The sequence below is a fragment of the Mchenga conophoros genome, linkage group LG11 (genome assembly GCF_057382185.1).
Source record: "Mchenga conophoros isolate Kocher_MC1m ecotype Shallow Benthic linkage group LG11, M_conophoros_male_GT1.1, whole genome shotgun sequence".
In the NCBI taxonomy this organism is placed as follows: Eukaryota; Metazoa; Chordata; class Actinopteri; order Cichliformes; family Cichlidae; genus Mchenga; species Mchenga conophoros.
In genome coordinates this window covers 25,088,707-25,105,033 of record NC_140536.1, presented here as the reverse complement: position 1 = coordinate 25,105,033, position 16,327 = coordinate 25,088,707, and the positions used below count along the sequence as shown (strand labels likewise).

General features: G+C 41.7%; 1 protein-coding gene across 4 annotated transcripts in view; it reads right to left on the bottom strand.

The window, feature by feature from the left end:
• Positions 1–16,327, bottom strand: part of fam131bb (family with sequence similarity 131 member Bb) — a 31,428-nt gene extending 15,101 nt beyond the window's left edge. Inside the window, exons 1-4 of one of the 4 annotated variants that reach the window (XM_085291795.1) lie at positions 16,132–16,327; positions 5,298–5,335; positions 2,508–2,543; positions 2,025–2,127 (exon numbers count right to left, since the gene is read on the bottom strand). In XM_085291795.1, coding sequence (XP_085147921.1) covers positions 2,025–2,127; positions 2,508–2,543; positions 5,298–5,335; positions 16,132–16,159 — 205 coding nt within the window. In that variant the 5' untranslated portion in view covers positions 16,160–16,327. The remainder of the gene's footprint in view (positions 1–2,024; positions 2,128–2,507; positions 2,544–5,297; positions 5,336–16,131) is intronic. The other 3 variants (XM_085291796.1, XM_085291797.1, XM_085291798.1) reach the window with 3 other exon arrangements.

Below are 16,327 nucleotides of genomic sequence, written 5' to 3'. Positions count from 1 at the left end.
ATAAATAATAAACCTTTCAGTGTTGGAGTTGTTGTGTCTGAAATTGGCTTTACCTCACATGATTAACCAGAACGAGTTTAAGTATAGCATACCGTTCCCATTTTTAAGGATCATTTACAACAAAAGCGCCTGATGTATTATATATATTTGTTTTGATGTTAAACAGGACCTATTAGGCTCATTATTAACTCACATTTTAATTCTTGGACTTCACTGGAGTGGCTTTAAATGACTCGGGATCAAAATAAAACTCTCTCATCTTACACTGCGCCTTGGTTTAGCCTCTCTGTTCATCACATACAGTTTCACTTTGTCTCCCCTGAAATCCACCTTACCTGTGAGCCAGCTTTCTTTTGATTGGCTGCCCTTTGCAAACAAAAGGTTTGAACAGCAGGTGGTGGAGCTCATGTGCTCACAGCCAGAGCTGTGTCCCTGAGATAACCACATTAAGGATATCCGCATTCACTGACGTGTCTGAAGTAGTCTGAAAGTGAGCGATTAGAGCAATGTGAAGCCTGAGCTTTTGGCCTGCTGGGATTACTTTCACACACGCTGACCTCATTATTTAAAACTTTAACCATATTTAATATTAGCATCCAGAACTGTACCAGTGTATAAGCCTATTCAAGATTATTTATCTAAAGTTCAGGAGCAGGACCACACCCACAACAGTTCCTTTTCCAGCCGTATTTCTATAAGTGCCTATTTGGCCCATCATCACTTTTTCTCTGCTTGTAAGCCTCTCTCAAAGGTATCAAGGGATCCACCGCCTCAGCGAGCCTGTGGCATAGTTCGTTGCTTCGTTATTAACAAACATTTTCATTCGCATCTGGGGCTTTAGTCCTTGCTAGTGAATATCAATCTATACATTTATCTTTAGAGAAATAAACAAGGATAACCACAATAGGCCCGCCTTTAAGAAGTAAACAAAATACCCAAACGCCTCTGGGATGTTTGAGACTGCTCATTTTCTTAAAATATTGAATATCTTAAATTAATAACTGCTCGTAAGGAAAACATTATCAGCCAAATCCAACTATTCAAAAGTCTGTAGTTAAAAGAGGGTTTTCATGAGCACCCATTATAAGCTCAGAGAAATGAAAAAGGGTTGTGGAGGTGACATTCGCGTGTTTAATGAGACTGTTAACATCACATGGAGGGGAGACGGCAGGAGACGTGTCTTGTCTGACAAAGGTGCATCATGGGATGGAGCAGGTTAATTGGGGTGAGGCGGCTGTGTGGCATGAATAATGAGAGGTTGGCTTGTTGACATGATAGCTTCTTCACACCTCTGCTAAGCTGCGCCGGGTAAACAAAAAAACTCCTCTCTTTCTCTTTATTGCGCTTCGGAAAACTCAAAGCTGCTGAACATACATTTAATTTCCTGGTGCCATGCCACTACAAACTCATATCTGTTTAACAGCTCTGCTCCATATTTCCACGCGACTAACATGTACTGTAAATCCCTGGCTGCCTGATTCTCTCTGATGGTAGCACATGACGATGGGATTCATGAATAAATTATAGGACAAATCCGTACCACAGCACACGGTATAGCAGCTGGACTTCATTACACTGTACTGCAGTACAATTCACTGCACTCAAATAAACTGCACTACACAAAACAGCTGGATGAAACCAAAAAACGCTGCACTAAAAGAAAGCACTTCACTACACTAACTCTGTTCGACACGGCACTTTGCACAGTCAAAACATCCATACTAATACTTGCTCAGAACAGCACAATTTCACAACCACTTAACATAAAAAACTACACTTCCCACTCACCTTTCCTTAGAGCAACAAGCTGTGTTTGTGTGTGTGTGTGTGTGTGTATGTGTGTGTTGTTTTTGAAGCTGAATTTGTTCCGTCAATGACTCACGAGGAGTCATTGACGACTGATATCACAGCGTGGAGAGGAAGTGATACAGGGGAACCCATTTAGGGTACCATGCTGACTCCAGGGCCCCTCTGAGGACAGAGCCAGCATGGGGTCGTTTACCAGTTACAGCACAGACACACACCTGACACACCTGACAGAGAAGACTTAGCCAGAGCCCCGATGCCATAGGCGTTTGAGTTCCTCTTGAGCCGGGGCAGGATTGATGTGGTGTCTTCCATAGACAGCTAGAAGGAGAGAAGAGAGAGGAATGGAGGAGGAAAGTGTGGAGAAAAGGACAGCATGGATGGTGTGAGAGGCCACACAGAGACAGTGTGACATGACAGTGTGTGTGTCAGAGGGGTGAGTGGAGAGGACAAGTGATGGAGGTGTTGGGTTAATACAAGAGACAGAATTTACATTTCCCAAATCTTGATTCAAGAGATATTCTACAAAATAAATATCATATAAATCTAGGGTTTCTGATTGTGCTCACACCAGTATAATAAACCGCAAGACAGACTATACGGCTCAGGAGGTGGGGGTGTCATAAATCAAAACGCGCAAAAGCAACAAATAGATAGGGAGAGAAAAGTAGTAGATGAAGGAATGATGCCACAACACTTACATTGATTCCTTCCCATGAAAATTCTGAACGTCCATGCTGAGGAAGAGAAATAGGAGGAGAGAGGGATGGGGAAAGGAGGAGCAGGAAAGAGTAAGAGAGTGACAGGACAGAGAGGACATTGACATGCATCGGGGTTGGGGGAGTGGGGGAGTGGGGGGAGGACGGAGGGGTTGATTGCACATCAAGCATGCGGAGGAAGAAATTAGGAGAAGGGAGAGGAAAATAAGAGGCAGACACACAGGATTTTCCAGGAACAAGGAAAGTGAAGAGCCAGAATGACAGGGAGAAGGGAGGGGATTAAACAGGGATCAGTTTATATTTGCTTAGTTGTGTAAAGCAAACTGAATACGCTACGGATGAATGAATTTCCTCTTCGGTTACATGTGCTGCCAGAAACATTGAAAGCCAGCAGAAAACTGTGTGTGTTTGCGAGAGCGAGATATCAATAGTGTGTTGAACTGTATCTGATCCTGCACAGACAGGGGACTGAGGCTTTCAGGAGGAAGGGGACATTATGTGTTTATGTGTGCGTGTGGTGAAGGCAGACGCTGAGAACAAAGCAGATAAACACTCTCTCTATCAGCTGGACTGATACTAACCGCACTGGGAACACTGGTGTGCTACTGGCTGAGCTGATATTTTGTCCCCTTTACTGTTGATGTACACAAGCGGCAGACAGACAGTCAAGACTGTCAGAAAGCTCCAGGTCTACTTTCTTCTGGATAAATGCAATGCAAGCTGCACTGATGGCACAAGTCTGAAGATCCTTCACTTCAGTAAAGGCATCACTAACATCACGTCAGTGATTACATACATCAGCTAGTTTGCATAAACCTGGGAACATGTAGCCTGGCACAAAGTCTCCCTAAAAGCACCTCTTAAACTCACTAATTAACATTTAAATGCTTAATTAGTCTTCAAATCCCTCTTTTCCTAGATTTGTGTCATTAGCTTATTTTTTCTGGTCAATCTGCAGACTCAACAGAGTGTCACCTGAGAAGAAATAGCCTGTAATTAGAAAAACAGCTGTGGCCCTTCTTTTTTTTTTTTGCACATTTATGCAGATTAAACAAACAACATATGGTGCTGATAGTTGGAATTTTCATTTTTAGACTAGTTGTTTTTAGTTAACTACCTGCTGCCTGTAGCTTTGTGTTTCTTTTAAACCTCCATTTAATCAGGAATTAAAACTCGGGAAAGTCATTCCAGTCCGGCCCTTACACTGTCATGCTGTTTCAAATTCATGCGAAGGATCTGCCACATTTAGTCCTGTTCCAAACCAACTATCCTTAAGTAAAAGTAGAATAAAGACTTCCCTCAATACTGAGTCTGCACCCATGCAGGCTTACTAATTACATGAGGTAAAGGTGCCGCACCAGTTTTGTGATGTGAAAAAAAACTCCATGCACTTCCAAACATAATATGCTTGTTATTCTTTCAGTAATAAAAAAAAAATTAAAGTGACTTTCATGGAAATTTAGTACATTTCTGCATGTTTTTGTAATTGCAGGTATAGGTCCCAGAGAAAACACTATACTATATATTTAGCTTATAGTAATGTCTCCTCATTGTATTCTCAGCATCTATTTTCACATACTGCAACACATCAAATTTTTAAAAAAGTAATAATACAACGTAAAATATGCTCAACTCGAAGTAAATAAATTAGAATTAGAATTTTTAGCTACATTAAAAATAACAGTGTAATGTTAAATAATTATAGAAATGAATTAAAGTTCAATGTAAACACAGTTCTTTGTTAGTCTTACTGACTGCTCTGCTAGTCACGTTCTAGTGCTTTATTCTCTACACGTCAAGCACTTTATCGAAAAACTACAAAACTTTGTTAATTATCTTCAGTGGTCAATAGAGTAAAATGTAAAGATTATGTAATTCAATTCTAGGTTAAGATAATATAATAATGAGAGTGTGATGAGAAGGGAGTGTTTATAATCTCCTTCAGCTACATCTAGATGCTTTATGTTAATCAATGTCTGCCTCTTCCTTCCCTCATGTAATTCTATTCTTTGCTCCCACTTCCTCCATCACTCGCTCTCTGGTCGTCCCTGTCTCGCTCTCCATTCACAGGAGTGGGTGTGAGGAGAGAGCTGGGCTGCCTGGAGCAGCTTTCCCTATGTTCTTTTCCAATAGCCCTGACAACACTGATATATATGTATAGAAAGTGTTTGTGTGTGTGTGTGTGTGTCTTTTTTCCCCTCTCTGCAGAACCACGGGGGCATTCTGGGGCACGACACATAAATAAATGATGCAATCAGTCCACAGTGCATTTGGTGGAAAAGTGAAGGTCTCTACACTTTAGTCCAAAATGGATCCTGCTCCTGTGTCCTTTCTCAGAGGCATCAGTTTTAGAGCATGAGATCAGTAATGCAGCGGGAGAGGAGAGGAGAGGAAAATGTACAGTGATAATGATGTGTAGGAAGTTGGAGAAAGAGAGGAGTGATGCCTCTGCCATTCTGCTTTGAACCAGCACTGAGGAGTGACTCTGTCAGACAGCTATAACAAGCTTCAGACATCCTAGCAACAGCAATAAGCCAACCAAACCAGCGATTATTCAGTCATCCAGCCACACCACCCCATCTTGGCGATGGAAGTGTAGCGGGAGCGACTGACATTGCCATGGCGTGATCTACTTCGCTAATCTACTAGCATAAGCACTGGTGTTACAGCTCATCGTGTGGCCATGTTGGTTCCTCAGGTGGTGTGGAAAACAGTTCACTGTCAGAGGAAGTCAACAACACGGATGAGCAGGAGGAATCACTGAAGACTTACTTGTTCCCCATCCTTTTGGACTGGCACGCCATCTGACGCTGAGAACGCGTTGAACAAGAGAGACAGAGAGGCACACAGAGAGAGGGAAGAGGGGGGAGAAGAGAAAGAAACATTAATATTTATTCTTAATTACATTCAGTGACAAAACTGCTTCCACAAAATGTTCATGAAGACATGGTTAAAAACTAATAAGGGAGATATTTTTCTCTTGTGTGCCTACATTAACAAATCATTTTTACACTTTATTTATAAAAGTAGTAGTAAGACCCACCTCCAAAAGAAAACCAATAACTCAGATGAAACCACAAGTGTGCGTAAAACTGGTGAGAATCACCTTAGAAATACAATCTGCTAATGTCAACAAATAGAGGCTCACTGCACAGTGGATTCCAATACACACCACACAAAAAACAAACACACAAAATCTTGTGATTCCACTTTTACAAAGACAAACAGATGGCAATGTTTTATAACATATGTATAACACTTTTATAAAACCATTTATGTTCGTCAACCAATCGCCTCTCACAGTCACACATAACTACACGATGTTAGTGATGCAGCACTGATGAGTGGCAGTCTAAATAATCTTTAATTACACCAGTGAGGAGAGTCAATAATTTATATATAAAAAATGATATAAACAGAGGGTTTAATGGCTGTTTGTAACCAAGAAATTGAATTGACAATTGTTTTAGGAATATATTTATAAATACGTATATATTTTTTTTACATATTCTGTACTTTCTTTATGTTTGGTGATGTATTAATTAATTAAAGGACGGATATTAATAAATATCAAGGAGAATAACAGCATATCTCTGAGTCCGTGCTGCCATTTCACTTGAATCTAACAGGGCGCGCTCCACTTATGTAGGCTAACTAACCTCATTAAGGTGTTAGCCCTTAATGAAGGACGCCTTGGACATCTCTGTGCTGTGTCAGACACCATAACATTGAAATCTTGCAAAGAGATGTGACCAAGCCAGCTGTTCTCATTGGGGTGAATCACGGTTAGTAACATTTTCAATCCACATGGATATTCACGCATAAGACAAATAGTGCACTAAAAAAGGAAATATATATAGTAAATATTAGCCCCATTAATGATACGAAGAGAAACAGAAAGTTCTTGATTTTTGTACCCAAGCCTGTACAATAAAGGTGAAGGTGGCTCTTCACCTTTATTACCGGAAGTTAGTATGGCTGAGAAAAATACTGCTCAGCCACAGCATATACTTACCTCTGTGTCATTAAGGCTGTAAACACGATATCTCAAAAAGCTTTGAACTCATCCTGATTAAACTTTGTAGGGGTGTAGAGTGAGGTCATGTTAACGATCCATTAAAATTTGGTTTACATCCATTGAGGTGTTCAAGTTCAACTTAATGATTTGTTGGTCATAAATAAACAAAAAGCGTCATAACTGAGAAACCATGGTTCTTAAAAGTGTGGTGTGTGTTGCAAACATATAGAAAGTACCTTATAAAGATTTGAACTATCATATCACATTTAACCTCTGACCTCTCCTTCAAGGTCAATAGATTGCGCTGAAGGTCAAAGTGATAACAATGCTCTATAGAGTTATTTAAAAGTGTTTCTTACTGGCATGTAGTCACATCACTTGCTTTGGACCTCTGACCTCTTCTTCAAGGTCAAATAAGGTCAAACATTTTTAAAACTATGTTTAAAATTCTACCGCCTTTGTTAGTATTGACAGCATTTAGGAAGTGATACAGGTACATGTGGATTCTAAATATAACTTTATTGTTTGCATGTAAATATCATGTCATATTTGACCTGTGACCTGATTTTTACATTTCACAGCTGCCTTTCTTTCAAGCTGACCCCAGAATGTGTTACATCTTTAAAGAGATCATCAGGAGAAAGAGCTGCCTACTTCTACTGCTATTACCCATCCACTACTCCTGCATAATGTTTGCGTTATAAAAGTAAATATCTGTCATGCAATCCTCATGTGATTTTTATTGCACTCCAAACTTCTTAAAGTATGTTTAAAAAGATAAAGAAAACAAAATTAATATATAAAAAACACGTTACAATTCCTTTAAAAGTAAATACTGCCGAGAGAGTGAGCTGCAATGGTGAAGTTTTCCAGCTGAGTGCTTCTTGTCTTACATATACAGTCGGACTACAGTAACAATGTACCTTTAGTAACTTATCAACATGACTTCAGTCGGTTCTGTTCATTGTTATGCATTATCACTGCTTTGCCTAGTATGTTAGCCCAGGCCTACATACCTAGCATTAGTGCAAGCAACAGGATGCTGACTGCAGCTCACTTAGTGGCCACAACAAGAGCTACTACACAATGACCTTAAAATGTAATTACCTTCATTCGGCATTCATGGCAACACATTCAACAAACCAACATATTCCTCCTTTTTTTAAAGCCTTTAAGTGTTCATGGTGAAGCAGACTGGAGTAAATAAAAGATTTTTCTCCCAAGTTTGACTCTTGGTTGAACCCGTTAAGCTGTCATTAAAATTTTGTTATTCTGCATTTCAGACCTGGTCAGTCTACTATGCTTCAATCAAGACCATTACCTCCTTGTTTAGCTGAGAGCTTCTATCAGCCCCCTGCAGGTTTTACTCTCAAATCACTAGAATGCAAACCAGTGCTGGAGAGCAACAGAGGAAATTTAATCAGTGATTGTATTTTGGTCAAATTCTGAAGTATACTAGAGAGGAAACAACACCACTGCATCAATCTGCAATCTTAACTTGTAGTTAACTGTACTGAAAAATGACATTTGAAAGCTGATTAATCTATTTGTGGTCATGCAGTTTCTAACATACTTTAACTGCATCTTGTTAAGTAAACTTTTGAACATTTACATAAGTAAGATTTCATATCGCAGACTTCTAATAGTCTACTTTGCTTCTATTGTGTTCCTATAAAACTGATAAATATTGACGCCTGCGTCACACTTAGCAATGTACTGCTTAAAATGGCAGATCAAATACAAAGCTGTCCACCCTGCATATTGTAGGTGTAACTTGTGTGAAATACACCCTCTCTGTTGGATAAATGAACGTTATTATCCCTCCTCGTTCCTGGTTGTCCAAATCCTAATTAAAACATTGGTTTAATTAGAGAGTCGTTGGCGGTAATGGAGTTTAAACACGGCCTCAGTCTCTAGGTGCTCCTCTGTATCAGAGGGTCTGTGCTCTGTGTGTACAACTCTCAGAGGGGCTTACTCCTGTATCAGCACACTGTGAGTCTGCGTATGTGTCTGAGTTTGCGTGTTTGTGTGTTGCTGAGCCAGTCGCGGTTCTCAACAGCTGCATTTGGCAATCATGAGCGATTCCTCGGGAGCTCTGAAAAAAAAAAAAAAACAGAGTTGTTGGCTCTCTAGATGTCCAGTGATGTCTGTGACCCACTGACCCAGTGATTCAGAAACATCAGCTCTGGTCTGTCTCTGTTGGGCTCTCAGATATTACCCTTCCCTCTGAACTCCATCCAGTTACATCAAATCACTGCAAGGGCAGTGGACAAGGGACAGGCTTCATTCCAGAAATTGGCCCTCTTTGCTCAGCAGGAAGGGATGTGCATATTTCTTTAGACACAGGAATCACACTCATTTCAGTGGGAATTTTGGGTAAAGTATTGGCATATATCATAAGTCTGTAGGTTTTAATATATTTAAAGTGTTTCTTCCAGGAGAGACTGTGTTTTATCATCCTGTTTTCTTCGACCCAGTTTTCCTCAACCATCCAAAGTTTTTTTTGCTTTTGTTTCTCTTAATACCTCAGGACATCTTCACAGGAGATGTGTGACGTTACTGTATGTATAAATAGCTGCTTGGATAGTTATTACTGGATTAAATTCACCTAAGGGACATTGAAAGTGATGCCTGTAGTTTAGGTCTGAAGGTAAAATTACAAGGAGTTTGTTAACAGTTGTATCTCAGCCTGGACATGGTGATTAAATAAACATTTTTTTAAACTTAACAATGTTTAAATGAAGAGTCAAACAAATACCAATATGGCAACTCATAAGTTAGACTGCTGGCTTGATGTGTAACCAGTGGTGATCCATGCCACAATTTTGATTTCCTCCTGCCTGTCAGTGTTTACAAGTGCAGAAAAACACAGAGAATACATTTTGGAAAGTGCGATTTCTTTTTTGTTCTCCACACTGACTGTTTACCTGCATGCAAGCAAAGCGTGCTCAAACATGATTATCATGCAGCGTGTTTGCTATTGACCAAACTACAGACTCTGTAAACGCTACATGATTGTACATATGCAAATACTAAATAGGCTATTTATTTTTCTGCTGTCTTCACTGTGCGATCGTAAACATACAGTTATGGATCTGACTATAATTTTACTTTGATAATACTTTGTGTAAAATTTCAGTTTGGTCACTCGGCTCCAAAGACAGGAAGTTGAATTCTGGCATAATGACTAGAACTGATGAGCTAATATGACTTAAACTGTGGATGAATGTCAGACACAGGGATGAACCCTTTCCTAGTGACACATGTGAGCCACATAAAACATTTCCACTGATGATCACAGTATCTAAATCTTCTGATTATGTTTAAATGGAACTAACAGCATACATAATAATGCACATTTTTCTTTCAAATGACTTGTGGAATACGGCAGAAACATTGTCGTAGATTAGCTGATGGTTCCGCCACAAACTGCAGAAATAAAGAGACCACTTTGTATCCAATGAGTGGACGGACTCATTAATATTCAAGTGATAAATTAACGATTAGAAATGAACTCTGTGTGACCTCGGAAGGATTAATCATGCATGTGTGATTGTTAGCACTGAGGATTGAGGTGTGATGGGGTTATTTATTGGCTGATATGAGGTAGCTGGGGAGATGTCTCATTTTCTGCCTGGGTGGGAGAGAGTGTCCCAGATTTCTTCCCCATCTGGGTTAAAAATCTGCCCAGCAAACACAAACTACATAAACATACATGCACATTCACTTGAGTCAAGCCTCCAGCAACCTAGTGTATAGTATACTGCACAGTGACTCACACCATGCCACTCCCACTCTCCCTCACTTTAGCTTTTACAGTCTCTCTCCCTTGCATCCCTCAGCCTCATTTGGCCAATTAGCAGATTAGCAGTCAGTCTCCCCACGCATGAATCACAATATGGCAAAAGAGTAGGTACAACCTACCACTGGGAAGACCTCCAGCCTTTACACAGCAATGGACCAGAAACATTACATTAATATATAGCTATAGTCGTATGCACAGTATATTTACTTTGCGATTACATCAAAGAAGATTTTGTGAAGTGAGGCATGAGAGTTTGTGTCTAAATCGTGCCATTTTTAGTCAGTTATTCGTAGTTCACAGAAAATCTCTTTATATGATGGGGTCAGTAGTCATTATCCAGCATCTCAGTAGTTTCTTTTTATCATGGCATACACTGTATCTCCGCACTCGAGTAGGTGATGCTGTTGGGCTCTCAGCAGCACAGTGAGCGAATGTGTTATTCTGCAGGACGGATCCCTCCTTGAGGAAACAGCAACAACAACAGAGCACATGACCAGAGCTCTGAGCCAGCTTTTCTTCCCCTGGCACTCACCCTCCTCCACCGCACACACAGCAGTGCAGCGCTCTGGATACCCCCAGCTTAGCTCAGCCGAGGAAAAGGAGCAAGTAGCTGTAAGGGAGGAAGGGCAGAGAGACTGAAGAGGGAGGGAATAAAAAGGGAGTAACGCGACTGTGCGTAACGAACAACTAAAGATCTGCAGCGGCCGCACTGTCAACTCCAGCTCTGGCTGTAGTGGGTTGACGGCTCCTGCTGAAGTGGGAATCGTTTGAGCGTCATCTGTCTTTTTTACCCCCAGTGCCCTGCAGCAATAACAGCGAGGATCCAGGGGGTTTGGTGCTTGTTTACCGTGACAGCTGCAGTAAGGCTGGTTGCCACCATGGGGTACCGGCTTGGATGGCAGCCCTCTTGCAGCGATATGTGCAGATGCTGGGTTATTGAGCATCAGAGTTCAGCAAGAACACAGCTGAGGACCAGAGCCCAGATGGCTGGGAGAGATGGCAGAAAACTGAGCTAACGGTGTCTCAGGACATGATCCAGTCACATGCAGACACCCTGACATACACATACTGACACTATAACACAGCACGAGACGACCATTAACCTGGTGAAATGGCATTTCTAAGGTTTGTGCCCTCTTCCTGACACGCTTCATTAATCTGTCTCTGCACGAATGTGGCTGCTATCCCGAGCAGGTCTCCATCACTGATACGGGGTGAATAACTTCCAGCAGTCACCTGTGCAGTGTGGTAACTAAAAGCCTTGGGCAGAAGTACCTGAAGCCCATCATTGTGACTCTAATAAACACCCTAATAGCCTGTTAAATATATAATGAACAATTAGACCTGAAAAGGAGGAAATGCTGTTATCCAGTTCTGTTTAGATAAATGGATGGAAACCTGTAGAAAGAGAAGAAATCATTAAAGTATGAGGCAGCTCGTGTACTTTGTATGCAGGAAATCTTTGTTTTCCTTGCTCTTTGATATTCAAAGGAGACTTCCCATCTGTGAGAACATGGCCTTTTTTATCAGCACTGAAGTGGTTAGTAGCTGCAGATAACACAGAGACAATCTGTGCCGGTCGCACACTAATGCCGAGCGCATCCACAAACGCACATATATTCATTCTTTCTCACACACAGCACACACACACACACTAAGAGATCAAACTGTAGGGATGAATTTTCTCCTTCACAGCATTATATTTCAATTTCATAACTCACTCTGCGGCTGAGTCACATTGTTTATAGAATCGCCTGCCATCATGTGCCCACACACAGGCCTCTTATTTCTGATCTGCCACATACACACAAGCTCACATTTGCATGCACATATACAATATACAATGTTATACCTATAATCATCCAGGTTTGTAACCTGGTATTGGTAACAAGGCAAATTATAATAGCGCACATCAGAGAAGTGACAAAGAGGCGCTCACACACACACACACACACACACATACACCTTCAGGTTAAGACCCTGTGTTATATTTGTTACATTAGAATCCTTGAACATAAGAATACTCTTTGAGCACACATACCATTGCACGCACACAATGGTCATCGGGTCTCACCAGGTGTCTCTGAGTACTACATCACTGAGTCATTCACCTTGAATATGCTCCTGAGCGCAAGGCTTTTCTACGGTGGCCCTGAAGTGCAAATCACACCAACAAATTGCTAAACACAACAACAAAATTGAGAGGCCCTGAAGTGCTTTTCTATCCTATTCTAGCCAATCAATCAGACTCTACCTCTGCCAGATTTACTAGTTTACAGGCAGACTGCTAACTGGCAAATACGGGACATGGTGTCAGTTGTTGTGTGTGTGTGTGTGTGTGTGTGTGTGTGTGTGTGTGTGTGTGTGTGTGTGTGTGTGTGTGTGTGTGTGTGTGTGTGTAAAGGCATGGTGTAGCGGGGGTGTTCGGTTTTAAATTTAATGGCAGGGAATCCCTCGCTGTAACGCAGCAGAAACAGAGCAATGGAAGAAAGCGCTGAAGTAACATTGGTGCACATGGCGCTTTCACACCCACACAAAACATAAAAAATTCAGTAAGACCGCTACACCACAAGACGCAGGTAAACTGGGGCTCCATACACAAACACATGCAGTACCATGGAGGCGCAAAGACACCAAAACTTCTGAAAACTGAATGGGCTGAAATCCAACATTCTACTTTTTTAATAATATGTTACTAAATGTAAACATGATTTTCTACAATTAATTAGTTTTATTTAATAGGATGTTGATAAAAAAAAATAAAATGAAAGAACAAATCATAAACAAAACATCCTCCTTTTACACATGCAATACTCTTTCTTACAAACGCATTTCAGTCACCTCAGGCCCAGAAAAGCGTTGTGAATCGATGCCCAGCCTTAAGCAAGTAAACAACCACAAACACTCACTCACACTCATACTAGAACTGGCTCTTACTGCTTATTGAATCAGCAAATAGTGTGTCAGCTAACTGGTAGTGACGAGTCTAGATAAAGGGCTGCACAAACAGGTGAAAGTCATCACAATGTCCCACATTCATATCTATAATTTCACCACAGCAGGATGAACTACAGCAGTTACAGTCACAAAGCACACAATGCCCTAAATTATAGTGATTAATGCTTCAAGGAGTTGCAGGTATAGTGCTGCCTGGTAAGTGGACACAGGAAAATTAGCTCAAGTGTAGCTTTTGCCACAGTTATTACTGATTAGATTATCTGCATTACATTGAGAAATATGATCGGCATCGTGGGGCTGTGACAGTTTTACACTGACACTGGCTTTTCTGCGGGAAGTTGCTCTTAAAGATGCAATTAAACTCTAATTTTGTCATAGAATGTAGTGCCTTTTGTCACTGACGAGGTTAAGAAGAATGCGCATCTCCCATCTGCTGCATCTCAAGGCCTTTTACCCTCTGAAGTGGTGATGGATGGATGCAGACAGTTTATCTGCTGTCTGTACGTCTGTCTTCGCTTGACTCGGTAACAATCAGTAACACAAAGCAACCACTATCATATACTGTAGCGAGCCTACTGTACTTGTATGCAATTAGGTCGATAAGGCTATAAGCCAAACCTTTGCCTGGCAAAATAACAAGCAAACAAATAAAATATTTGCACAGCCTTAAAAATTTGTAGTTCATTTTTGCCTACGTGTATCAGTTATTGAGTCTTTCGGATGAGATCTTTCCGTTTAACCTGACACCCGACACCTTTAGAGTAAAATAAGGGGCAAATAAAGCTTTTGGTTCACATTTCTAATATAAAAAATACAGAATCAATATAGAACTATTTCCTGAGGGATACTATGCAGTATACTATATCAAAGGCTGGGCACAGCCGTATCGTTTGTGAGAAGAATCGAACAATAGTACAAACTGATATCAGAGCCTGGCCACAGAGTGCACTCCCAGATATGATGGAGCTGGGAGAGATAGAAGGGAGACAGATACATCAGGGCTACTCCCGTGCAGAGACAGATCCACTCCTTTTGCCTGCTGCTCCTCCTGTTGATCTCTGTTTGGCAGCGTGCACTGCAGTTGAGCTGGTCGATCAATAGCACACACTGAAGCCATTCTCACCCAGGATAAACACAACCCCGCCTTTGGATGGGCAGCACTGCTGCTGATTCTGTTACTTACAAGGAAATCAGACCGAGTCACACAAGCTGCTTGAAAATGCCCAGGCTTCCTTCTCTTAACTACTGTTTGTTTACGCATTTGTGTTAGATTATAGTGCACACAGCTTAAGATAACACTTGCAAACTGAAGGGAAATATTCCTTTTAGTGGATCTACAATCTCTACTGCTCTGGGCTGCTGGTCTAAAAACATATTCTCCCTTATCTTTATTGCTTATCCCTGACTCGAAAACATAATTGCAATTACTAGAGCTCCCTTATTAAATTCCTAAGCTTCCATGATCGCATGTATAAAAACGAGCATCAGTATACAGGTGACTCACCATTAGATTAATGGGGCACCTTTTCAAAGCTTTCTGCCTATTTCAGTCACATTATTTCCAACATCTGGAGGCTTGTAGGGTCTTCTGTCTTGATGTGAGTGTTGAAATAGGATCCCAGTCTCTTCTCCTGCTACACACTGTGTCAAGAAAAAACAGCCAGAGCTGCTGGATTTGCTGTTTCTGCTGTATTCAGTTCACACCTGCCTTCTTAACTGTGTCATCTTGTACTCTTTTTTGCATATTCTAGATATTTTTAAGAAGAATTTACATTTAGTTTTTTAAAAAAAAGGGGGCCTGGGAAAGGCGCAGCATGGACCCTGTTTGCAACAGGGTTCTGGTAGCCCAGTAAAGGCTGTGCTTGAGTGTTTTAGAAGAGTGAGTGACCACCGTGTCCAGACCCATGCTGTGCCATAAATATGTTTAAGAGCTGGATGTGCTAAGTGAGACATGAATATTTAACAGCAAAGAAAGTCTGTGTTTATTTTTACCTCGGCACGTGATTGATGCTACACACTAGGACGTGTAAGCGTGCACTGCAACATACCCGAATACATTTAAGCAAACAAGTGATTGTTTACCCGAGCTTTTTGTTTTTTTTCCCCAGTGCCGGCGCTGTCAACACGACAGCTACGGGTTTATCCAGGACTATCCTCACCTGAAAACTCCCATCACTGCCACACACCCTCGCCTATGCATTTGCCCCTCCCTCTCCCCCTCTCTCCCTCGCCATCCGCCCATCTCTTCTCCTCCCCGCCTGCATTCTTCCTGCTCTCTCGTTATCCCCTTCCACTCTATGCCTATTATTCATGCAAATAACAATAAACTGTGCAAATGTCCCAAACAATGGCATTATCCGTTCTCTCTTTCTCCAAGCTATGTCTCCCTATAAATAAGCACCGCGCTTCCCTCTCCCGCCTCTCTCTCTCTCTCTCTCTCCTCTCCATCCCTCTGCCTCCTACTCACACATATACATACTGCCAAACAGCATCATAAATCATGGGATGGGAGGAGGGAAGAAGGGGAGCAAGGAGGTGGGGGGTGCAGCCACACACACAGTAGCACATTTTAACACATATTGCTTTTGACATCTAGGCGGTATACTGTGCATACTGCCTCTGTGACCACACGTCCAGAGCTTGCCTTGAGACTGCACAGAAACAGAGGCAAGCAGCTCCCGTGCACAAACACATACAAAGACTGCTCCTAGTCTACACAAACCCTTTGCTCCTGTATGGACCCGCATCCTCCAGCATCTCCGCTGCACCCCTGCACCCCTCACCCCAACCTCCCTCTAGCCCACAGTAAGAGAAGTGGAGCTTACTCAGTCTCCTGGAGCCGATGCACCCCATGGTGTATTCACAAAGGCCCTGGACACAAGCGTAAAAGTGTTACCCAGACACGGCGCATTCTCCTTCTCCTTCCTCCTGCGACTCTCTCTTTCTCTCAGCTCTGGCTTCTTTTCTCTCGCTTCTCCACTGCCGTCTCTTTTTCTCTCTCCCTCCTGCGCTTGCTCGATC